This window comes from Rhinopithecus bieti, unplaced genomic scaffold, assembly GCF_001698545.2.
Source record: "Rhinopithecus bieti isolate Rb0 unplaced genomic scaffold, ASM169854v2 scaffold_23460, whole genome shotgun sequence".
In the NCBI taxonomy this organism is placed as follows: Eukaryota; Metazoa; Chordata; class Mammalia; order Primates; family Cercopithecidae; genus Rhinopithecus; species Rhinopithecus bieti.
The window spans coordinates 573,856-599,920 of record NW_016811040.1 but is presented as its reverse complement, the minus strand read 5'-3'; the positions used below and the strand labels follow the sequence as shown (position 1 = coordinate 599,920).

The 26,065-nt window shown below is 42.1% G+C and overlaps 2 protein-coding genes across 8 annotated transcripts in view; one reads left to right on the top strand and one right to left on the bottom strand.

The window, feature by feature from the left end:
• Positions 1-244: 244 nt before the first annotated feature.
• On the bottom strand, positions 245-2,689 carry LOC108543064 (60S ribosomal protein L15). 2 transcript variants are annotated; one of them, XM_017893395.1, is made up of 4 exons: positions 2,599-2,689; positions 1,745-1,926; positions 1,205-1,341; positions 245-601 (listed from the first exon to the last, which is right to left on the bottom strand). In XM_017893395.1, exons 2-4 carry the CDS (start codon positions 1,914-1,916, stop codon positions 296-298), a joined length of 615 nt encoding a protein of 204 aa, XP_017748884.1. In that variant the 5' UTR covers positions 1,917-1,926; positions 2,599-2,689; the 3' UTR covers positions 245-295. The 2 variants fall into 2 exon arrangements, with proteins under 2 accessions (XP_017748884.1, XP_017748885.1); XM_017893396.1 differs by having other exon boundaries at positions 2,477-2,619.
• A 77-nt stretch (positions 2,690-2,766) lies between these two features.
• Positions 2,767-26,065, top strand: part of NKIRAS1 (NFKB inhibitor interacting Ras like 1) — a 31,078-nt gene continuing 7,779 nt past the window's right edge. For 2 of the 6 annotated variants that reach the window (XM_017893403.1, XM_017893397.1), the window contains exons 1-3: positions 2,808-2,893; positions 12,096-12,206; positions 23,050-23,291. In XM_017893403.1, the coding sequence (XP_017748892.1) occupies positions 12,113-12,206; positions 23,050-23,291 (336 nt within the window). In that variant the 5' untranslated portion in view covers positions 2,808-2,893; positions 12,096-12,112. Of the gene's footprint in view, positions 2,957-3,664; positions 3,792-12,095; positions 12,207-23,049; positions 23,292-26,065 lie in introns of those variants that run through there. The other 4 variants (XM_017893398.1, XM_017893401.1, XM_017893399.1 and 1 more) reach the window with 4 other exon arrangements.

The following is a 26,065-nucleotide window of genomic DNA, read 5'->3' as shown; positions in this document are numbered from 1 at the left end:
ATTTTTTTTTTCTCTTAAAGAATTTATTTTAAACCTATTATACCACAGTATGTTTTATACACTGACATACAACTCCCTAATAAGATAAAGCAAAGACAAAAAAGTTTATCTTATTAGAAACAAGATACACCACCACTTATTGTCTTCAAACATTATTGCACTTTAACTTTCTTAATTTGACAAAGCATTCAAGAAACAATCTGCAGACTAGTTTTAACAGACAAATAACACCTGTAAGCAGACATGACTGTCCTAAATTGTTTATTAGGTATGAATTTTACAAACTTTACTTATATTAGCGGTAACGGTGGAGCTGGAGAGTATTGCGCCTTCTCCAAGCTGCCCGGCGAGAACCACCAATAGTATGGTGGAACTTATGGCCCTTTCCAAGGCCACGGCTCTTTCGGCCTGCAGATGTCAGCCCACGCATCTCCCTGTGCTTGTGGACTGGTTTGGTGATCCACTGGGTGTCAGGATTTCTTCTGATAGCTTTATGGAATGGATCAATGAGGATAACCTCAAAAAATTTGTATGTGGAATCTTCTCCAACCCAGTAAGAATTCAGGACTCTCAGAGCCCCACAGTGGCGTCCAGCTCGCTCCTAGAATAGGAAAAAAGGCCAAGGTCAGTCTCCCACATTGCCTATAGCAGTAAGTCAGAAAGAATTTTAATTCTCAACTCTAGTTCACCACCAGACAGGAGTCTTTTACTACTCAAGTATTCACTAAGCATCTCTCCCTAGACTATCACAAGTATAATGAGATAAAGTAAACTTGCTAAAACACGCATAAATATAGACTGAAACACATCATTCCCTCTTAATACTCCATTCCTTACTAATACCTGGGTAACAAAATTTAGGGTTTGAGGACCTTATCTTTTTCCAATACAACTGAGAGCTCAGCAACCTTTAGCTTTAAAAATATCTAGTATATATTTTAGGCTCTGCAGGCCACATTTGGTCTCTTTTGCATATTCTTGCCTTTAAAGCTTAGCTTCCACAAGTACTTCCAGTATATACACACGCATTTGAAACAAAGACAAGTCTTTCAAGCAATTACTCTTTACCAAGATTAGTAAAAATCACAAACCCTGTTTTATACACGTGACAGCTCAGGTTAAGTACAATCAGAAGAGTTGCTTAAATGTCTCTCCCACCGTCCCCAGGCAGTATTCAATATAACTGCTACTCAAAACCATTTACCTCTGCAACGGACTGAAGGCTTCGAGCAAACTTTAGCTGGTTAACACCATGATGGACAGGCTTGCCGTAAGTTGCACCCTTAGGAACTGGGCGTTTTCGGCCACCACGGCGAACACGAATCCTATATATAACGTAACCTACACACAAACACACACAAAATTAGTGATTTTACAGGAAGCCCATCAGGCTTAAGACTCAATGGCTTGTCATTAACACCACCAAAAATGAAACTTCAATAGTAAGTTAATGCTATATAATGGAAAAAAATAAAATACATCCCAGTCTGTCAATGTACTTAGGTTACTCACACAGGGAGACACACTGTTTGCTTTAGTCTGAATTCATCCAGATTTGTAACCTTTGACGCACTTGCCACTTTAGACAACAAGTGCATAAAGTAACTGACCAGTGCTGCTAGCTATGTTCTGTCAAAGCCCTATGAGAAGACAGACACTGGGGCAGCAGTGTCTTCCTACCAGCTGGTTTCCAACTTTCCTGGAATACAATTTTATCCTAGCATCCAGGCAGTCGATCACGTACCTTGCTTGGCCTTGTAGCCCAGTCGGCGCGCTTTATCAGGCCGGGTGGGGCGGGGAGCCCTGTGGAGAGCAGAGAGCTGGCGGTACTGCCAGCAGCGGACCCTCAGAAGAAAGCGCATGACATCAGACTGCTTCTTTCTCCATAGCTCCTGGATGTACTTGTATGCACCCATCTTGGCTTACCTGTGAAATCAAACTGGGTATTAAATATCATCCGCTTGAAGCACAATACGACGACCCTACTCGTCCATCTTACTTCCTCAACAAGCACAAGGAAACCGCCGGGAATGAAAATGGCTCTGCACCAACAGCGGAGGACAGCTAGCCCAACCCCCACCGATGCGCCCACGGAGCCACGTTCAGTCACCTCCGCAACCCCGGCGCGGTGCTCTGCACGTTTTGGTGGGGCGAACGAACAGAGCCAGAGGTGAGCACCAAGGGGGCGGGTGGCTGCGGCAGGCGGCGTCCCCAAGGGGAACCTGCAGGGAGATGCAGCTGACACAACAGGGCAAGGTACTGCTGCGGCCGCCGAGAATTAACTCTCGAGGAAAATGCATCTACCCCACCCAACCAGCAGCCTCTCTTTAGGCTGCCTTGTCCCGGGCGCCCCATTCGTCAGCCCCACGCCTCCTCCAGGATCCTGGCCCAGCTCGAATTCGCGCCGCCATCACATCTTCGCTCAACCCGCCCCAGGGGCCGCCTCTCCACCCCCCTCGCTGTCCCGCATCCTGACCAAACTCTGGCCGCACAGGAGGGAGACCTATCTCGGAGGACGCAGGGTCCCCGGGCCTGGATGGCTGAAGAGGAACACGATCAACGGCGGATGGAAGAGCACAGATCTCCAAAGCAGCCTACCTGATGGCTGCCGCCAGACGGAAAGGAAAGAGCTGTACTCCCACAATCCCTTTTGGGCTCCTCCCCCACCTCAGCCAACCTCTTTCCGGTGGAAAACTGCGGCCTCCCAGAGCCTCATGGGACATGTAGTTCCAGCATCGCGCCTGGTGGGCGGAGTTCTGCCGAGTGGGGCGCAGTCGCCCCTATTGTCCCACCCCTTGCTCCGCAGGATTCCATCCTGAGCGGCCAGGGGTGAGAGAGTTGGCGGCGAGGCCTCGGTAAGCGAGCGTCGGTGACTGTCCCGCCGCGAGAGGAGGCAAGTTGAGGTCCAGGTTCCAAAGCCGGTGACCGCGTACCGCGGTGAGCGGCTGTCTTTGAGGTCAGAGGAGAGAACAGGTTTATTTCTCGCACCGCGGGCTCTCTTCCCGCGGAGTCTCTGCGTCTCCGCGCTACGCTGTCCCTCTCTGGCCTCCGCACGACAGGCGCAGAAATCTGGGCCCCAGCGCTGCGCTGAGAGACCCCCTGACGCTTCGCCAGCCCCCCAGAGAGGCCTTCACGGAGTAGGGGCGTCGCGCGTGGGGACGCTCGCTGTGTCCCTTCAGCTCCAGATTGCGTGAAGCTCCCGCAGGCCCCAGCTCCCAGGGATTTTGTCCTAAAAAAGGGTCACAGACTGGTTGGATTGCGGGCGGCTCGGCGCTTTTTCTGCATACGGATTTCATCCCAAATTTGCTAACATCAGAAACACAGTTTTTCAGAAAAGCAAATGTTTATTTGCCAAGACCTGTTTGGCAGGTGTGAATGTTTTAGGGAAGAAATGCCGAGAAAATGCTGGCATTTTGCGCTTCGGTTTTTTGTTTTTTGTTTTTTAAATTAAGAAATGGGTTACTGGCTTATTTTGCTTCTCCAGAATATTTTCATTTTTGATATAGTCATGTGGTTTTAATTTCCTTCCAGATTCTGCGTTCGAATGTGGCAAAGGCTTAAAAGAATCGTTATCTCTTAATCGTAGTGGTTTTGATTATCTTTTTTCCTACGTCATATTTTTCTTTCTTTTTAAATCACAGCTTTACGTTTTTAAGTGTTTCCATCTGGTACATTGATTGAGTCAACAAATATTTATCAAGTGTCTAATATGTGCCAGGCATAGTTGCTAGGGATGCAGCAGCAAACAACGCAGAAATTTTGGCCTTCTTGGAAACGGGCAGTAAGCAGAAGTAAGCTGTATATTGGGTTTGGTGGTAAATGCTAAGGAAAAACGGTAAGGGGAGGGAAGTGATGAGGGAGTGTTAGGGGATGGGGCTTGCAATTTGGGTTGGAATGTCCAGGTTGTCTTTTAGAGAAGGTAACATTTAAGAAAGGACCTCAAGGATAGGAGTCTGGGAGTAAGAGTAGGGGTCTGATTCAGGCAGAGGGAAGAATGCCGAGACTGGAGCATGCAAGGTGAATCGAGGAGCGGCAGGGAAGCACTGTGGCTGAACTTCACAGTAGGAGAAAGTGGGAAATGATGTCAGAGAGGTGAAGGGTCTTACATGGACTTTGGATCTCATTGTAAGATTTTGAACAGAAGGATGACTTCATATGGCGTACATTTTAAAAAGATAATTTGGATTGCTCCTTTTGAGGCTAAAGGGAGAGCAAAAATGGAAGCAGAGAGACTACTTAGGAAATTGTATTAGTCTTCCATTGCTCCTGTAACAAATTTCAGCAACTTTCTTGGTTACTAACAATGCAAATTTACTGTCTTTTAGTCTGTAGATCGGACTAGGTCTGTAAATCTGTAAAGCTCACTAGGCTAAAACCAAAGTGTCACTAGAGTTGTGTTCCTTCTGGAGGTACTAGGGGAACATACATTTATTCCTTGGCTTTTCCACCTTATGAAGCCTGCCTGAATTCCTTGGCTCCTGACTTCTTCCTTCATCTTCACAGCCAGCAAAAGAGCATCTTCCAGTCACACCCTCTGCCCTCTCCAGCACTCCTGTGTCTTTCTTATAAAGACACTTGTGATTACATTGGGCCCACCTAGATAATTCAGGACAATATCTTCATATGGAAGTTCTTAATCACACCCACAAAATTCTTGTATGAGTATGTAAAGTAACATATTCACAGGTTTGGGGGATTACGATGTCTTTGAGAGACCAGGTGAGAGAATGTGGTGCCTCACCCAGACCACTTCAGTAGTGATGAAAATGGTAAGCAGTGCAGCCCTGTGTGTATTTCAACAGTGAGGATGACTGACTAAAAAGTTGAATGCGCTACTCTAGGCGCACTGCCTAGGGGCGTAGTCCAACTCGGTAAGGAGCAGTAAAAATAAAATAAAAAATGTTGGATGAATCATTTGGAAAAAAAATTTCTAGTAGTGTTAATAATCACTGCTAATTTTATCAATCAGGTTTGCAGTTTTGTTTCTCAGTTTGTAGTTTCTCAGTTAACAGTTTTACAAGATTTGGATTTGTGTTTCCAGTTGATTTTGAGATTGCTGAGGACAAGGGATGATTTCTGTTTTTGCCCCCTAGTTTGTCCCTGATAGCTGGCATGACGGTAGGCCCTCACTAAATGTATGATAAATGAATAAAAGAATGGTAAACTAGAATCTGCTTATTACATTTTCTTTTGTGCAATATTGTGTGCAAAACCTGTTGAATATATTTTTATGTATGTAAATATATTCATATATGGATAAGTGAAAGTATTCCACACCATGCATAATGTTGACATAAGTAAATACACAGTGTAGGTGGTTTCCCCACATGACAGTATTTTTAGAGATTTATGACATCTCTCCTATGATGTTAACAGTGTTTTGGTATTGTTTTTCTGTTTGCATCAGAAAGTTGTGTTTTACTTGTAACAATAGAATGACCCACTTACGTAGAAGAACAGAAGCACCAGCAGTTTTGGGGAGCTGTTTCTGATGGCTTTTCAAAGAGAATATTGACAAAGCATTTCACAGGAATGGACCAAGTCACATATTTATTCTGTTTTTTTTTTTTTTTAGCCTCAAGTTGGAGAGAGGATGTTGTATTTATTCTCTAGCAACGTTATTGATTAGCCTGGAAAATAAAGCAATAAGTATTTAAGACTGCCCTGGATCTTGCCTGTTAAGCATGTTCTCTTAGTAATTTACATCAGATGAGGTATAATAGGTGTCAGATTGAATTTTATTGCGCAGTTTCTTAGGGTAGGGATGTGACAAGTAGCTGTAACTACTGTTTTTTGTGTTCACCTCAGTGTTGTGTGTTCTCTGGATAAGCAACTTCTAATATCATAGCATCACAGTGTTGAAAGGAACCTAAAGGTGATCCATGTACTACAGAGCCTTTCAAATTGTTGAAACATAGATTTAAGTAAGAGGCTTGGTTACCCCAGGATCAGTTCATGAGATTCAGTGCCCATTCAGGGTACTGCAGGTGACCACCTTTGTATATTTCACAGGAAGTGGTGTGCATTTATTGTGTTTAGGAATTATTTAATTATAAGTGCTTTAAGAACCAAACTTTTAGTAGTTTTTATTTGTAAATCTGAAAATATCTAAGCATGAGAACCAGTTATTTGTAATGTGAGTTCTTGCCATAGTGATCATATATAGAAAATAAAGCATTTTTGTGTATGTGTTGTTTATTCAAAATGTTAATTTTTTTTAAAGAATTCTTAGCTTTGTAATTGATGGTAGCAAGGCACTCATTTGCTTTATGTAGTAGTATTGTTTCCTATTTGGAAGGCAATCAGGAACCTACAATATTCAGCCATGCTTTGATTAATCACACTTATCTTTTCATCTTTGTTTTCTTTTTGATAGTGTAAAATATTTAATAAGGTCTGTTCTATCTCTTCACTTTCCTTCCAAAAAATGCTTAAAATCCTTAGCTAGTGTTTTGAGCTACCTTTATTCAGTTACTTTTACTGTTTGCCCATGATGAAGACTTTGGTGATATCAAAGTGAGCTCCCCAATTTATTAATATACACACACAATACAAAACAATGTATAATTTTTAGCAAACGTCTGTTAATCCTGTTATCCTGATAATTATATTATCCTGATAATCATCAATGACTGATCAAAGTACATTTGTAGTGTACTATCTTTTTTTTTTTTTTTTTTGAGACGGAGTCTAGCTCTGTCTCCCATGCTGGAGTGCAGGGGCGTGATCTCGGCTCACTGCAAGCCCCACCTAATTTTTTGTATTTTTGGTAGAAATGGGGTTTCACTATGTTAGCCAGGATGGTCTCGATCTCCTGACCTCATGATCCACCCGCCTCAGCCTCCCAAAGTGCTGGGATAACAGGCGTGAGCCACCGCGCGCGGCCTGCAGTGTGCTACTTTTAAAGAAGATATAGTAAAATTACTTCCAAAGGTACTTGGAAAGCTTGATATCTGAATTTCTCAGGTTTCTGTTGGTGTCAGATTTTTCCAGTTTGCTGTAGTCCCCAGCACTCATATTTGCCTCTTTTTTACAGGGGGCCTGTTGCTGTTAATCGTTGGGTGTTTTTTTCCTTATAGCTGCCCGCTTCACTCAGCTACAGTATGTGCCTGCCCTTTGGAGTTTATGCGTATGTAAACTCAAAGAGACAGGGTCCCGATGTGGTGCCCAGGCCAGTCTCAAACTCCTGGCTCAAGCAATCCACCCACCTTGGGCTTCCAAAGCGTAGAGATTACAGATGTGAGCCACTGCATCCGGCCTCTTTTGAGTGTTTTTGAAGATTGGCATAATGTGTGGATAAAGGTGTATTTTTTCAGTTGAACGGGAAAGGGAGAGTAGTAAAAATTGATACTTAGAAATTCCACTGAGGGTAAGAGATTTTCAGAGAAATAGAAATAACAATAGAGAAATTTGGATTTAAATTCCAACAGCAGCCTTTTCTGACAGAATTATGCTGTGCTGTCATCATTTTTCCCATCCTCTAGGAGTTTCTTTTTCAAACTCTTCTCATGTGCCTACATGGCAGTTTCTTTTAAAATTTAGCTATTATTAAAAAAAAATTATTCCTAAAGAAAGATACAGTGGTATCATAACTTGCAAAGAAATCACAATAGGCAGAGAGGAGAGTCCTTTGATCAATGAAGTGACATTAAATGTGTCATAAATTCAGAGGTATCTGTAGAAAACCTTTTAAAATAGGTTGTTGTTGCAGATGAAGGAAATACCATACATACCATAGATGATCAGTGTTACATAATGCTCTGCCCTTATAAATAAAGGCTGAGAATTTTTCTATTACAGTTAGGTTGAAAATATATAAAGAAAAGAAAGTCCCCTAAAAAAAGTGGTTCTCATGGAAGCCAGTATTTAATATTCTCAGAAGATTTAGAATCTGAAGCATGCCACCAAGGAAATAATGGTTGTATTATGTAAGTGATGGCTAGTTGTCTATTGGTAAAGTGCAGTGTACTACTCTGAAAATAAATACTGTGTTATTACTATGCTACAAAAATGGCAGCATTAAATTTTTTTATATGAGATTAGTGTTGTGGGTGATTTGGGTTATAAAAAAATTACAGATTGAGAAGATACAGTAGAGAAGACTTGAAATTTATTTGTGGCATAATGTTTCCAGTGTTGGTAGAAGACAGTATTGCTGTGCAACATACATGTGTGCAAATACAACTACTATACCACCACCATTAAGATATATTCTGCACTTTGGGAGGCTGAGGCCAGCGGATCACTTGAGGTCAGGAGTTCAAGACCAGCTTGGCCAACGTGGTGAAATCCCATCTCTACTAAAAATACAAAAATTAGCCAGGCATGGTGGCATGTGCCTGTAATCCCAGCTACTTGGGAGGCTGAGGCAGGAGAATCACTTGAACTCAGGAGGCGGAGGTTGCAGTGAGCCGAGACTGTGCCACTGCACTTCAGCCTAGGTGACATACACACACACACACACACACACAAAGATATATTCTGTAGTTGATGTGGTGAACACACACACACACACACACAAAGATATATTCTGTAGTTGATGTGGTGAACAGAGGAGGATCCCTTGAATCCAGTAGTTCTAGGCGGTAGTGTACTGTGATTATACCTGTGAATAGCCACTGCACTCCAGCCTGGGCCGCATAGCAAGATCTGGTCTCTAAAAAACATGTGCGTTCCGTGTTGGGTTTTTATTGTCACAATCCAGTGAGGATATGAGTGCCGAAAGATACCTAGCATCCCTTTTGTCAGAATGCTTATTTGAACTTTCTTTTCTTTTTTTGTTTTTTTGAGATGGAGTCTCTGTCGCCCAGGCTGGAGCGCAGTGGTGCCATCCCGGCTCACTGCAACCTCCACCCCCCAGGTTCAAGCAATTCTCCTGCTTCAACCTCCCAAGTAGCTGGGATTACAGGTGCCCACCACCACACTGGCTAATTTTTTGTATTTTTAGTAGAGACAGGTTTTCACCATGTTGTCCAGGCTGGTCTTGAACTCCTCACCTCAAATGATCCACCCAATGTGGCCTCCCAAAGTGCTGGGATTATAGGCGTGAGCCACTGCACCTGGCTGTGGAGTTTATTGTTAGAGCTCTTTTTGTTTGTTTGTATTTATTTATTTATTTTTTGAGACAGAGTTTCACTCTTGCTGCCCAAGTTGGAGTGTAGTGGCGTGATTTTGGCTCATTGAAATCTCTGCCTCCCGAGTTTAAGTGATTCTCCTGCCTCAGTCTCTCCAGTAGCTGGGATTATAGGCACCCACCACCACATTCGGCTATTTTTTGTATTTTTAATAGAGATGGGGTTTCATCATGTTGGCCAGGATGGTTTCCAACTCCTGATCTCAGGTGATCCACCCACCTCGGCCTCCCAAAGTGCTGGGATTACAGGCGTGAGCCACCATGACTGGCGTTAGAGTTGTTTTTGACTGCAAGGAGTTATAGTGTCCCTTTTAGCCAGGTTTATAGCATGGTCACTTATAGGTGAGCAGAGAATTAGGGGAAAGAAGGAGGTAGTGGGAGATGACAAACAGCAATGTAGAAATTTGAAATCTTTGTCTGTTGTATTTAATGATCCCTTTTAACTTTCTGCCTTGACTTCTGATACCTTGCCTTCTGGAAAGAAAAGCCTTGAGGAAAATTGAAGGAAATGTCACCTTACCTTGTTCTTACTTAGATATAAATTGAGAAGCTAGGAGAGATTAATTTTCCTTTTCTTTCCAGTTTTAAGTGCATGGGCAATTTTTCTTTTTTAAAAAATTTTAAAATTATACTTTAAGTTCTAGGGTACACATGCACAATGTGCAGGTTTGTTACATATGTATACATGGGCCATGTTGGTGTGCTGTACCCGTTAACTCATCATTTACATTAGGTGTATCTCCTAATGCTATCCCTCCCCGCTACCCCCACCCCACAACAGGCCTCGGTGTTTGATATTCCCCACCGTGTGTCCAAGTGATCTCATTGTTCAGTTCTCACCTATGAGTGAGAACATGCGGTGTTTGGTTTTCTCTCCTTGCGATAGTTAGCTCAGAATGATGGTTTCCAGCTTCATCCATGTCCCTACAAAGGACATGAACTCATTGTTATGGCTGCATAGAATTCCATGGTGTATATGTGCCAATTTTCTTACTCCAGGTCTTATCATTGACGGACATTTGGTTGATTCAAGTCTTTCCTTTGTGATGTGCTAATAAATAACATAATTGATGTGTTTTATGCCAGCATGTTTTTAATCCTTTGGGATTACCAGTAATGGGGATGCTGGGTCAAATGGTGTTTCTAGTTCTAGATCCTTGAGGAATCAATCGCTACACTGTCTTCCACAATGGCTGAACTAGTTTACAGTCCCACCAACAGTGTAAAAGCGTTCCTATTTCTCCACATCCTCTCTAAAACCTGTTGTTTCCTTTTTAATGATCACCATTCTAACTGGTGTGAGATGGTATCTCATTGTGGTTTTGATTTGCATTTCTCTGATGGCCAGTGATGATGAGCATTTTTTCATGTGTCTGTTGGCTGCATAAATGTCTTCTTTTGAGAAGTGTATGTTCATATCCTTCACCCACTTTTTGATGGGTTTGATTTTTTTTCTTGTAAATTTGTTTGAGTTCTTTGTAGGTCTTGGATATTAGCCCTTTGTCAGATGGGTAGATTGCAAAATTTTCTCCCATTCTGTAGGTTGCCTGTTCACTCTGATGGTAGTTTCTTTTGCTGCGCAGAAGCTCTTTAGTTTAATTAGATCCCATTTGTCTATTTTGGCTTTTGTTGCCATTGCTTTTGGTATTTTAGTCATGAAGTCCTGTGCATGGGCAATTTTTCTAGTGTTGTCTATTCTTCCTCAAAAAGAAGTATGACTAAGAAGGCCCACGTGACAGGCACAGTAGCTCACGCCTGTAATGACAGCACTTTGGGAGGCCGAGGCAGGCGGATCATTTGAGATCAGGAGTTTGAGACCATCCTGGCCAACATAGTGACACCCCATCTCTACTAAAAATACAAAAATTTCACTGGGCATAGTGGCAGGTGCCTGTAATCCCAGCTACTCGGGAGATTGAGGCAGGAGAATCGCTTGCCCTCAGGAAGCAGAAGTTGCAGTGAACTAAGATCTCTCCACTGCACTCCAGCCTGAGTGACAGATCTAGACTCCATCTCAAAAAAAAAAACGAAAAAAAAAAACCCACGTGACTATCAAAATCCAGTTTCTTCTCTTCCTGAGAAAAGACTGACATAAACATTCATGTTTCTCTGAAAATCATGTCCATTTTCTAAAATTTTATCCTCATGCCTCCTTAAATTTTTACTTAAATGTTTATTTTTCCAGGTAAATATTAATGAGTAGGCAGTCTCTTTCAAGGATTTAAGAGTCTGTTGGATTCCTATAGACTTAATCAGTATTGAAATATTCTTCATATAAAATATATTTATTCTTTTTGAAAACAAAGATGTATTCGTATCTATCCATGTATTTTATTTTTTTATTAATTTTTTTTGTTGAGACGGAGTCTCGCTCTTTCTCCCAGGCTGGAGTGAAGTGGCGCAATCTCGGCTCACTGCAACCTCTGCCCCCTGGGTTCAAGCGATTCTCCTGCCTCAGCCTACTGAGTAGCTGGGATTACAGGTGTGTGCCACCATGCCTGGCTAATTCCCAAGCGATTCTCCTGCCTCAGCCTACTGAGTAGCTGGGATGACAGGCGTGTGCCACCATGCCTGGCTAATTTTTGTATTTTTAGTGGAGACGGGGTTTCACCATGTTGGCCAGGCTGGTCCCGACCTCTTGACCTCGGGTGATCCACCCGCCTCAGCCTCCCAAAGTGGTGGGATTACAGGCGTGAGCCACTGTGCCCGGCCTGAAGTCTTATATTTATCTACATTGTCTCTGTCAGATATATAAGAAACTGATAATGCTTATTGCTCTAAGGGAGCAAATGGGAGACTGGGGAATGGGATTTGGAAGGTTATACCTTATTCTGTATCTCCTTTACTGTATTTGAAAATTTCCCCTGTGCATGTGTTACATATTAAATTGAAATACTGAAATAAAAAGAAATGGTTAGTTTCAACAGTATACAATTTAAAAGACCTTCTGTTCTCTCCACAGTAATATCCTGAGAGAAGATGGGAAAGGGCTGCAAGGTTGTGGTTTGTGGATTGTTATCTGTGGGGAAAACTGCAATTTTGGAGCAGCTCCTTTACGGAAATCATACTGTTGGTAAGATTGTTTTTCTCTAGTTTGTCTGTAGGTTCTGGGAGCTGTCAGGGGTGTTCTGTTGGTCATGCTAAACTAAAGATGGTTGATGGTACATAAAGGGGAGGTATAATCCAGAGGGACCAAAAGAGATTAAGAGGGAGGAAAAGAGGAGGGAAAAAAGTCTTGATGTTATTGAAATTCAAGAGTGCCTGCTCTAAGTTATCACAGGTAAGGAAAGAAATGGCCAATATAGACAGATCAATATGGATATATTTTGTATATATGTGATTTCCTGTGTTTTTACATAATGAATGGTGGTCTACAACTCATAGAAACACTGATTTAAGAAAACATGACTTTCTACTGGGCGTGGTGGCTCAGGCCTGTAATCCCAGCACTTTGGGAGGCTGAGGCAGGTGGATCACCTGAGGTCAGGAGTTCAAGACCAGCCTGGCCAACATGGTGAAACTCATCTCTACTAAAAATACAACATTAGCCAGACATAGTAGCAGATGCCTGTAATCCTGCTACTTGGGGGGCTGAGGCAGGAGAATCTCTTGAACCTGGGAGGCCAAGGTTGCAGTGAGCCAAGATGGTGTTACTGCACTCCAGCCTGGGCTACAGAGCGAGACTGTCTCAGAGAAAAAAAAAAAAAAAAGGCCGAGCTCGATGGCTTACGCCTGTAATCCAAGCACTTTGGGAGGCTGAGGCAGGGGGATCATGAGGTCAAGAGATCAAGACCATCCTGGCCAACATGGTGAAACCCTGTCTCTACTAAAAATACAAAAATTAGCTGAGTGTAGTGGTACATGCCTGTAGTCCCAGTTACTTAGGAGGCTGAGATAGGAGAATCACTTGAACATGAGAGGCAGAGGTTGCAGTGAGCCGAGATCACACCACTGCACTCCAGCCTGGCGACAGAGCGAGACTCCATCTCAAGAAAAAAAAAAAAAAAAAACACGACTTCCCAGAGCTGCTGTATATAGATTTTTAAAAATGGAAGAAACAGCCGTTTGGTGAGTATGACTTAATTTTGTTAATTGGGCTACCTCATTCATTTATTCATTTATTGAGTCAAATAATTATTTATTAGTATTTGCTATATGATACGTGTAATCAGGCCTTGGGTTACAGAGGTGAAGATATCATCTCTGGAGGTCATGGCTTAGTAAGGAAGATAGATATTACAGGTTAGAGTGAAGTGATGTTTGTGTTAGATAAGTAAATAGAGATCATCAAAGCATTTATTTCTGGCAAGTAACTTAAGCACATTTCTGTTTTTCTGAGATGGAGTCTCACTCTGTCTCCCAGGCTTGAGTGCAGTGGTACAATCTCGGCTCACTGCAACTTCTGCCTCCCAGGTTCAACCAATTCTCCTGTCTCAGCCTCCCAAGTAGCTGGGACTACAGGTGCGTGCCACCACTTCTGGCTAATTTTTGTATTTTTTTTTTTTTTTTTAGTAGAGACGGGGTTTCACCATGTTGGCCAGGCTGGTCTCGAACTCCTGGCCTCAAGTGATCCACCCACCTTGGCCTCCCAAAGTGCTGGGATTACAGGCGTGAGCCACCGCACCTGGCCCACCACACCTGGTCCACATTTCTATTTTTCATTAATCATTTTGATGTGCTCTGCTTCTCTTCTATTTTTCTAAAATAATGTTTAACAATTGTGGTTAAATTCATATGTAGTGTTTATTATAATACCTATGTCAGTAGTTCTCAAATTTTTTGGTTTTAGACTCCGTTTGTCCTGTGAAAACTTACTGAGGAGCCCAAACAGCTTTTGTTTATGTGGGCTATATCTTCCAACACTTACTGTATTAGAAATTAAAACTGGCCAGGCGTGATGGCTCACAGTTTGGTAATCTCAGGACTTTGGGAGGCCAAGGTGGGAAGATCTCTTGGTCTCAGGAGTTTGAGACTAGCCTAAGACCTCATCTCCACTAAAAACAAAACAGAAAAAAGAAAAAAAAAGAAAGAAATTAGCCAGGTGGTCGTGGTGGCATGCGCCTGTGGTCCCAGTTACTTGAGATGCTGGGGTGGGAGAATCACATGGGAGGTTGAGGCTGCAGTGAGCCTTGATCACACCACTACATTCCAGTTTAGGAGACCCTGTCTCAAAAAAGGGAAAAAAAGGAAAATGAAGACATTTGTAAACTACTTAATTTTTCTAAATGACACTAATAAACTCATTATATTCTAGAATGACTTTATGAAAATTTTATTTTCAAAATAGAAAGCTGGCATTGATTTACTTTTTAGAAAATATTTTCTGACGTCCAACTTAATAGAATGCAATTATCATATCTATTAATACTTGTCTTTGTAATTAATCTGTTGTGATGAGGTGTTTTAGTTGAAATATATGAAGAAAATCCAGCCGTACACAAATGTGTAGTTGGAAAAGGTAGGAGGAATACTTTAATAGTCTTTTCAGGTAATTATGGATATTTTTCTTTGGTATTTCACTAAAACTCAATGAGTGATGGTTACTTAAAGGTTATTGCAGTGTAGAATCTGAAATCATATTTGTGAACCTTTTTACTCTACTAAATTGAAATCTCATTGATTGGTCCTGTATTTTAAATGGATCTTTTACCCAAGCAGAGTTTTCTAGCACCATGAATTGGTCATTTGGGAAATTTTGGTTCGCCGAGATAAGCAAATCTTCCATATCACTTTTGTTAATATCACTACCAATTTCATCAGTATTGGGAATCTATCAAGTTCATGATGATGGATACAATTCTGATTTTTGCCTGAAAGCTCAAATTTTATTGACAACAAATACTGTTATCATAGTTACTTTCCTTGAAATGCTAGGCTTCCTTTATTAATTTTTGAGAAAATGTTTGTCAAATATCATAAATACATAGTTTTTCTGTCATTTCTTATTTTGAAAGTGACAGCTAGTTCAGCTTGCCATTCAAAACACGCAAGAGATTTTCCTCGAGACAGTTACTGTAATTGTATGCAGAAATGCTTTGTGCATAGTTCCCATTTAATCCCATAGAATATTGAAAAGATACATACTTAATGCTTGAGATTTAATAAAATTAGTGATTTTTTGTCTTTTTTTTTTTTTTTCTCTTTTTTTCCTTTTTGTGGAGAATGGGGTCTCGCTATATTACCCAGGCAGGTCTTGAACTCCTGGGCTCAAGCTATCCTCCCGCCTCTGCCTCCCTAAGAGCTGGGATTATAGGCGTGAGCCACCGCGCCTGGCAAAATTAGTGATTTTTATTGCTTCATTAAGGACATTCTTAAGTAAAACTGGCTTTTTTATTTTTTAACCGCAAGCACAAGATGGTGAAGAGAGGATCTAATGGTGACTATACATTTAGTGCCACTGACTTGATTTGCACTAAGGTACCTGCAGTTTTACCCACCATTGCTTTTCTACATCAGTACAAATGTCAACACAGTGGAAAATGCAAATGTCTTAGTATTATTATGAATATAGTTTTGCCCACGTGGATCCCCTGAAAGGAGACCTCATGAGATCTGCAGAGCACAGTTGGAGAGCTGCTGGCATATATAAATACAGTATTAATACAGTACGATTGACCCTTCAACAGTGCGGGGGTTACGGGTGCCAATACCGCCCCCCCAGTCAGTTGAAAAATTAGTGATTTTATTGCTTCATTAAGGACATTCTTAAGTAAAACTGGCTTTTTTATTTTTTAACCGCAAGCACAAGATGGTGAAGAGAGGATCTAATGGTGACTATACATTTAGTGCCACTGACTTGATTTGCACTAAGGTACCTGCAGTTTTACCCACCATTGCTTTTCTACATCAGTACAAATGTCAACACAGTGGAAAATGCAAATGTCTTAGTATTATTATGAATATAGTTTTGCCCACGTGGATCCCCTGAAAGGAGACCTCATGAGATCTGCAGAGCACAGTTGGAGAGCTGCTGGCATATATAAATACAGTATTAATACAGTACGATTGACCCTTCAACAGTGCGGGGGTTACGGGTGCCAATACCGCCCCCCCAGTCAGTTGAAAACCTGCATATAATTTTTGACTCCCCAGAAACTTAACTACTAATAGCTTACTGTTGACCAGAAGCCTTAAACCTGATAACGTAAACAGTTGATTGTCATGTTTTATATGTTGTATTATATACTGTACTCTTAACAATAAAGTAAGCTAGAGATAAGAAAATGTTATTAAAGTCATAAGGAAGAAGCTGGGCGTGGTGGCTCACGCCTGTGATCCCAGCACTTTGGGAGGCTGAGGCAGGCAGATCACTTGAAGTCAGGAGAGTCAGGAGTTCAAGACCAGCATGGCCAACATGGCAAAACCCCGTCTCTACTGAAAATATAAAAATTAGGCGGGCATGGTGGCATGTGCTTGTAATCTCAGCTACCCGGGAGGCTGAGTCATGAGAATCTCTTGAACCGGGAGGCAGAATTTATCGTGAGCCGAGATCACGCCACTGCACTCCAGCCTGGGCAACAGAGCGAGACCTCAATAAAAACAAAAAACAAAAAACCTGCTTTAAAAAATAAAGGTTGTTTTGAAATGTATAAGAGGTTACCATTATTTAAATTTGAAAAGAAGAATGTAAGTGAAAAATAGCCACTGCAAAGGATGTAAGACCCTCTCTTTGATGATAATGCCTATAAAATAAAATCAGTGTCTCCCAGGCTGGAGTATAGTGGTGCAATCTTGGCTCACTGCAACCTCCACCTCCTGGGTTCAAGCAATTCTCCATCTCAAAAAAAAAAAAAAAATCATAAGGAAGAGAAAATATATTTACTATTTAGTAACTGGAAGTGGTGCATCGTAAAGGTCTTCATCCTCATTGTTTTTATGTGGAGTAGACTGAGGAGAAGGAGGAGGGTTTGGTCTTGCTGTCGGGTGGCAGAGGAGAAAGAAAATCCTCATGTGAGACATGTGAAGTTCAAACCTGTGTTGTTTAAGGCTCAGCTGTATTCTCAGTTGAGCAGTTTAGTATACTGTGATTCTTTTGTTGTTGTTGTTGTTTTCATGGAAGCTAATATTTGCTTTATTTGTCATTTATTTAGTTTTGTTTATACCTTTTGCTAGTTCTTTCCACGTAGTCCAGATGTTTCTCAGTTCTCCATGAGGTCAGCTCCATCAGATAATCTGTTTTTTTCTTCCCCTTTGTTTCTTCCTGTGATTTTTTTTTTTTTGAAACAGAGTCTCACTCTGTCACCCAGGCTGGAGTGCAGTGGCACGATCTCGGCTCACTGCAACCTCCGCCTCCTAGTTTCAAGTGATTCTCCTGCCTCAGCCTCCCAAGTAGCTGGGATTACAGGCATGCACCACCACGCCCGGCTAATTTTTTTATTTTTAGTAGAGACAGGGTTTCACCATGTTGCGCAGGCTGGTGTCAAACTCCTGGCCTCAAGCAATCTGCCCGCCTCGGCCTCCCAAAATATTGGAATTACAGGCGTGAGCCACTGCACCCGGCCTCTCCCTGGTTTTGACTTCCTGTTTCCTAGATCTCTTGTCATCTTCTTTTGGCTTATACCTTTTTTTTTTTTTTTTTTGGAACACATTTTCCAGTACTTTTCTGAGGTTGAAAAGGTTGTACAGTAGAAGAAAACGTTCAGTGATGGCGGCCTTCAACATGCCCTCTGCCTGGCACCTAGTTGTGACGCTGGGGCTTCCAAATTGAGATATTTACTAATTGTGCTTGTGGTTTCCTTTACTTCATATCTGTGTTAGGGTCTGCTTCTTTCTGTTTCTGTGATTACATGTTCATTGTTATGGAGGGTCTCCTCAGATAGTTTTCTGAGAAAATATACGTGATACATTTTTTGAGGCTTTGTATGTTTGAAACTGTCTGTATTTTACACTAACATTTGTATTGTAAGTTTGATGGGTATAGAACTCTAGGTCAAAAATAATATCCTTTCAGAATTTTGAAAGCATTGCGTATATGATTTAATCAATAATTATAAGACAAACCTTCACAAACTCTCCACATGGATCAAGAAGTACAACACTGAGGACAGGCCAGTGGCCCTCTGTGTTCCTCTGTCCAGTTGCAACTCATTCCTTCCCTTGACTTTTGGTTAATCATTCTTTTTATTTTTAATTGCCACATATGTGTGTATCACTAAATGGTATAGTTTATTTTTGCCCTATGGATTTTATATGAATTAATCCATGTCTGGCTTCTTTTATTCAACATTGTATTTGTAAGACACATCAGGCCAGGCACGGTGGCTCACCACTGGAATCCCAACACTTTGGGAGGCTTAGGTGGGAAGATCACTTGATCCCAAGAGTTTGAGATCAGCCTGGGCAACATTGGGAGACCCCATCTCTATTTAGAAAAAAAAAAATAAAAGATTCATCCATTTTTGCCGTAGCTGTGGTGCTTTACTTTTCATTGATGTAACATTTTATTGCATGAAACTGCCTCTGTCTCCTGTCTTGATGAACATTTGGGTTATTTCCAGTTTGGAGCTATTGGAAATAATGCTACTCTGGAACATTATTGTACGTGTATCCTGGCTATCATGTGATAAATTCTGGTATACATATCTAGGAATGAAATTGCTGATTCATAGAAGGTGTATCTCTTTAACTTTCCAGCTTCTCTTGTCTTCTTGCTTCTAGTGCTACTTTTGAGAATCTGGGAACCATTACGATTCTTGATGCTTTGTCAGTGGAAGCTTTTCTAGGCTCTCTTCTTTGTTCCCAGTCGCTGTAGTTTGAAGGATAGTATCTCCTCCAAAATTCATGTTGAAACTTAATCTCCAATGCAACAGTATTAAGCAATGTGGCCTATAAGAGATGATTAAGTCATGAGGGCTCCACCCTTCACCTTCATGAGGACTAATCCCTCATGAAAGATTAGCATCCTTATAAAAGGGTTGAGGTTGAAGGGAGTGCTCTCTTGCCCTTCTGTCTCTCCCACCATGTGAGGACACAACATTTGACCCCTCCCAAGGATGCAGCAACAAGGTTCCATCTTGCAGTGGAGACTGGGCTGTAACAAGACACCAAACCTATTGGCACCTTGATCTTGGACTTCCTAGCCTCCAGAACTGTGAGAAATTTTCTGTTTATGAATTACCCAGTCTGTGGTATTTTGTTATAGAAGCACAAATGAAATAAGAAATTTCATTTCTTATATGTTCTGAAATTTCAGTGATGCGTCATAGAATTGATCTTTTCTTTTTCTTTCTTTTTTTTTAATGGAATCTCGCTCTGTTGCCCAGGTTGGAGTGCAGTGGCACGATCTCAGCTCACTGCAGCCTCCACCTCCTGAGTTCAGGCAATTCTCTCACCTCAGCCTCCCGAGTAACTGTGATTACAGGCACGCGCCACCATGCCCAGCTAATTTTTGTATTTTTAGTAGAGACAGGGTATCTCCATGTTAGCCAGGCTGGTCTCAAACTCCTGACTTCAGGTGATCTGCCCACCTCAGCCTCCCAAAGTGCTGGGATTACAGGTGTGAGCCCCCACGCCTGGCCAGTCTGTTTTCATTTACTGTAGTGGACAGTTAGAGGGTCCCTTCTAGATGGAAATGCGTGTTCTTCAGTTTTGAATTATTTTGTTGTTGCTTTCTTTCCTCTGTGTTCTCTGTTCTTTTTTTCTGGAACTTTCTTTTTGGATGCTGGACCTTCTGGACTAGTCTGAATTTTCTTATTTCTCCTTTCCTATTTATCATCTCTCAATATTTTGTACCACTTTTGGGAGATATCCTCATCTTTATTTTCCAGCCCTTCTATTGAGTTTTTGTTTTTTAGTATCCTGTTCTTATTTCATGGATGTACTATCTTATTTTTTTGATAGATTAGGTAGTTTTTTGTTTGTTTTGTTTTTCTTTTCTTTGTATACTTGATTTCCTCTGTAGTGGTGTCTTCTTGTTAGTCTCTATTTTCTTCAGGTGTCTACTAAACCTTGGTTATCTGTTCATAATTAAAAATGGACACCTAGGCCCAGTGCATTGGCTCACGCCTGTAATCCTAGCACTTTGGGAGGCAGAGGCAGGCGGATAGCTTGAGCTCAGGAGTTCGAGACCAGCCTGGGCAACATGGTGAAACCCCATCTGTACAAAAAAATACAAGAATTAGTGGGGCTTGGTGGTGTGCACCTATTGTCCCAGCCACTTAAACGACTGAGGTGGGAGGATCGCTTGAGCCCAGGAGATCGAGGCTGCAATGAGCTGAGATTGTCCCAATGAGCTCCAGTCTAGATGACAAAGTGAGACCCTGTCTCAAAAATAAATAAATAAGTAAGACTTAAAAAGCCAATTGGGGCTGGGCGCGGTGGCTCAAGCCTGTAATCCCAGCACTTTGGGAGGCTGAGACGGGCAGATCATGAGGTCAGGAGATCGAGACCATCCTGGCTAACACGGTGAAACACCCCATCTCTACTAAAAAATACAAAAAAACCCAGCTACTCGGGAGGCTGAGGCAGGAGAATGGCGTAAACCCGGGAGGCGGAGCTTGCAGTGAGCCGAGATCCACTGCACTCCAGCCTGGGCGACGGAGCGAGACTCCATCTCAAAAAAAAAAAAAAACAAAAAAAAACAAAACACCAATTGGAAGCTCTAAGCATATGGATAGGGTTCATGACTTTGAGCTTCACTAAAGTGATCTGGCAGGGGCATTTGTTGGGGAAGCCTAGATGTCAGTATATTTAGGAGTTTCTCCTTTTCCATTGGCCAGATTCTCCAGATTCCTCTGGATGGGGATAAAGTCCTGGCTGCCAGTGTTTTGGGAGCAGAAAGGGAGAGCTGGAGGACTTCAACATTCAGTATGTGTGTGTTCAGGCATGTCACTTAATTGCCCTGTTTTCATGGTGGAACTCATTCCCTTTATTCCACAGGCCAGACAGCCTTTGTTTTACGCTCCCCAGAGATTGCACCCTTAAGCCTTCCCCTGGAGTGTGAGATGGGTTGTTGCCCAGCAGCATGGAGTGGGAGAGGAGATCTAGAGAATTAATGGAAGACTCTTGACTTCATTTGATCTTTAGAGTACTAAAATATCAAAAGGTCTAAGCTTTAGACCCCCTTTCGGAGAGGCAGGTAGGGGTGGGCTAACAGGACTGGCTTTTGGTGGATAAAACGTCACATGACAAAACACTTGGTAGTTTTTGCTTTTTTTTTTTTTTTGAGACAGAGTCTTGCTCTGTTGCCCGGGCTGGAGTGCAGTGGCCGGTTCTCAGCTCACTGCAAGCTCTGCCTCCCGGGTTTACGCTGTTCTCCTGCCTCAGCCTCCGAGTAGCTGGGACTACAGGTGCCTGCCACCTCGCCCTGCTAGTTTTTTGTATTTTTTAGTAGAGACGGGGTTTCACCGTGTTAGCCAGGATGGTCTCGATCTCCTGACCTCGTGATCTGCCCATCTCGGCCTCCCAAAGTGCTGGGATTACAGGCTTGAGCCACCGCTCCCGGCCAGTTTTTGCTTTTAAATTAATTTGTAATCAAAGCCCCGTATGTTTGTGTCTTAGTAGATAACCTTTAATTTCCTTAGGGCTTAATTTATGACAGGATGACACAGACATCTATATACATAATCAAATTTATGAATAATTTTACTTTTCTAAACACTGAATACATTCTTTATGAGTTATGTTGATGAAAGTAATTTTTGGTTTCTCATGATCCAATCTATGTATTACCATGTGATTATTCCTTTTAATCTAATACTTATGGAGATTTTATGTAATCTAATACTTACAGACATTTCATGTAAGGCATCTGGAACAAATCATTCTACAATATATAGGTTGTTTAGGAAAACTGTAACTGGAGTTTTTAAAAAAAAACTATAACATAGTATGACTTGGGGGGGTATAGGATGTTACCCATGTGATTTTTACCTCTAGATATATCTCACATTTATTTATTTTTATTTTTTTAAATTATTTTTTAAGATGGAGTCTCGCTCTGTCGCCCCAGGCTGGAGTGCAGTGGCATGATCTCGGCTCACTGCAACCTCTGCTTCCCGGGTTCAAGCAATTCTCCCTGCCTCAACCTCCTGAGTAGCTGGGATTACAGGCGCCCACCACCACACCCAGTGAATTTTTAGTAAAGACGGGGTTTGGCCATGTTGGCCAGACTGGTCTTGAACTCCTGACCTCAGGTGATCTGCCCACCTAGGCCTCCCAAAGCTGGGATTATAGGCATGAGCCACCGCACCTGGCCTCATATTTAAATACAGAGGTGGTTACTGGGACTATACCTTACCTGTCTTATCACATGTCTCTCCACTACTCTTATTAAAATTCAGAGTGCTAATCTTCTCCCTTTAATTCCTTTATCAATAAGAGCTTATTGAATATTTGCTGTGTACACAGAATGGTTCCTTTCACTCAATAAACTTAGAGACTAGTTGAAGAGATAAAACTTGCACAAATGAAACAAAGTGGTAAAATGCATTTTTAAAAGATCATAAACAAGAAGAGGATTTTAATTTTTATGCAGAAGTAGTATTTTTTAAAAGATTTTTGTTTATGCCAGGTGCCTCACACCTGTAATCCCAGCACTTTTAGAGGCCAAAGTGGGTAGATTGCTTGAGCCCAGGAGTTCGAGACCAGCCTGGGCCACATGGTGAAAGCCTGTCTCTACAAAAAGTAGCTGGGCATGATGGCACCTGTAGTCCCAGCTGGGAGGGACTACTTGGGAGGCTGAGGTGGGAGGATCCCTTGAGCCCAGGAGGCGGAGGTTGCAGTGAGCTGAGATCGAGCCACTGCACTTCAGCCTGGGCAACAGAATAGGACCCTGTTTCAAAAGAAAGTAAAATAGAAATGTGATTATTATATGTGGTAAATAGGAAACCTAGAAAGCCAATTTCTAAAGGACAAGAAAATACTGAGCAGTTGACACTGGCTTAGCCAAAAAGAGTAATTTCTTTTCTTAATCCCAGGAATGGAAGATTGCGAAACAATGGAAGATGTGTACATGGCTTCAGTGGAAACAGACCGAGGAGTAAAAGAACAGTTACATCTTTATGACACCAGAGGTCTACAGGAAGGCGTGGAGCTGCCAAAGCATTATTTTTCATTTGCTGATGGCTTTGTTCTTGTGTACAGTGTGAATAACCTTGAATCCTTTCAAAGAGTGGAGCTTCTGAAGAAAGAAATTGATAAGTTCAAAGACAAAAAAGAGGCAAGTGGATAAAAATGCCAAATGTGAATTATAATACCATTTAAATTATAACACAGACTTTTGGGTAGTTTATTTTCAGATCATTACAATGTATTCTTAGTATCTGTAAAACCTTAACCCTTTACAGTTTTTTTCTTTTTTTTTTTTTGAGACGGAGTCTCGCTTTGTCGCCCAGGCTGGAGTGCAGTGGCTGGATCTCAGCTCACTGCAAGCTCCGCCTCCTGGGTTCACGCCATTCTCCTGCCTCAGCCTCCTGAGTAGCTGGGACTACAGGTGCCCACCACCTCACCCGGCTAGTTTTTTTGTATTTTTTAGTAGAGACGGGGTTTCACCGTGTTCGCCAGGATGGTCTCGATCTCCTGACCTCGTGATCCGCCTGTCTTGGCCTCCCAAAGTGCTGGGATTACAGGCCTGAGCCACCGCGCCCGGCCTGTTTTTTTCTTTTCTTTTTTTTTTTTTTTTTTTGTTTTTTGAGACGGAGTCTCACTCTGTCTCCCAGGCAGGAGTGCAAAGTGCAATGGTACGATTTCGGCTCTCTGCAACCTCCGCCTCCCAAGTACAAGCAATTCTCCTGCTTCAGCCTCCCCAGTAGCTGGGATTATAGGTGTGTGCCACTATGCCTGGTTAATTTTTATATTTTTAGTGGAGACAGGGTATCACCATGTTGACCAGGCTGGTCTTGAACTCCTAACCTCAAGTGCTCTGCTGGCCTTGGCCTTCCAAAGTGCTGGGATTACAGGTGTGAGCCACCATGCCTGGCCTAGAATTTTTTTCTTAACCCAAGAAATACAGGACTGACGGAATTTAGTCAGGACCAGAATTTGACTTTCTGCCTTTTGCTTGTTACTATGTACAAGTTGAATTTTAATGACTTCTTATCTCAAGTACTACATAATTCATTTTATGTTCTTTGGTATTGCTATTTCCTTGGGTTTTTAAAATTTGTTTGTTTGTTTGTTTGTTTTTGAGACAGAGTCTCTCTCTTTCACCCAGGCTGGAGTGCAATGGCACGATCTTGGCTCACTGCAACCCCTGCCTCCCAGGTTCAAACAATTCTCCTGCCTCAGCCTCCCGAGTAGCTGGGACTACTGGCATGTGCTACCATGCCCACTAATTTTTTGTATTTTTAGTAGAAACAGGGTTTCACCGTGTTAGCCAGGATGGTCTCAGTCTCTTGACCTTGTGATCCACCTGCCTCAGCCTCCCAAAGTGCTGAGATTACAGACGTGAGCCACTGTGCCCGGCCTCCTTGGGCTTTTTATTATCTCCTTGGGTACATAGGATTCTTGTCTTCAGGCTTACTGAGAAAAAAAAAAAAAGCTAATAATTATTGGATTCTACCCATATACCACTTAAACATAAGATTCATATGCCTTACAGTGGTCTGTAAAGATTTAGATTACCTGGCCCACGCCTATCCTTTTCATCTCATCTTTATCATCTGCTTGTCTCTCACACTATACTCCAGTGACACTGGTCTACTTTCTGTTTTTTCAACATGATAGTTTTGTTCTCCTATTAAACTTTCTCAATGGCTTGTTTCCCTGCCTGAAACTGTCTTATCTCAAATCTTTCTCCAGATCTTCACATGGCAGACTCTTCATTGTCTAGGGAACCAGATAATATACTGATTAACAGTACTGGCTAGATGGTGGAAGAAAACCAAAAACCAAAACAAACAGCAACAACGAAAAGTACTGGCTAGATGTTCTTAACTTAGATTTTTATATGTTGTTTTGTTAAGCTTTTATTTTGAGACAGTTGTTGAGTCACATGCAGTTTTAAGAAGTAACACAAAGAGATCCCTTACCCGTTTGTCCCAGTGGTACCATCTTCAAAACTGTAGAACATCATAACCACTGTATTTGTGTTGATTCAGTCAAGACACAGAACATTTCCATCACCACAAAGATCCCTCATGTTACTCTTTTGTAGCCGCCCCTTCCTTCCCATCTTCACTCCCACCTTAACCCTTGGTAACCACTAATCTGGTCTCCATTTCTATAATTGTGTCATTTCAAGATTGTTACATAAATCAGTGGTCCCCAATCTTTTTGGCATCAGGGACCGGTTTTGTGGATGACCATTTTTCCACAGATGGAGTTGGGGTGGTTTGGGGATGAAGCTGTTCCCCCTCAGATCATCAGGCATTGGATTCTCAAAAAGAGCATGCAGCCTAGATCCCTCACATGTGCAGTTCACAATTCGGTTCTCGAGCTCCTGTGAGAATCTCGTGCCACCACTGATCTGACAGGAGGCAGAGCTCAGGTGGTAATGCTTACTGGCTCCCTGCTCACCTCCTATTGTGTGGCCCGGTTCCTAACAGGCCCTGCACTGGTACCGTGTATGACCTAGGGGTTGGGGACCCCTGATATAAAAGAAATCATACAGGCCGGGCACAGTAGCTCACACCTGTAATCCCAGTACTTTGGGAGGCCGAGGTGGGTGGATCGTGAGGTCAGGAGTTCGAGTCCAACCTGACCAACATGGTGAAACCTCGTTTCTACTAAAAAAATACAAAAAGTAGCCTGGTGTGATGGTGCACACCTGTAATCCCAGCTACTCAGGAGGCTGAGGCAGGAGAATCGCTTGAAACCTGGGAGGCAGAGGTTGTAGCAGTGAGCTGAGATCACACCAGCCTGGGTGACAGAGCAAGACTCCATCTCAAAAAAAAAAAAAAAAAAAAAAAAATCATACAATATATAATCTTTTGGGATTGGCTTTTTTCACTCACATATTCTCTGGAGATTCATCCAAGTCACTGCATGTATCAG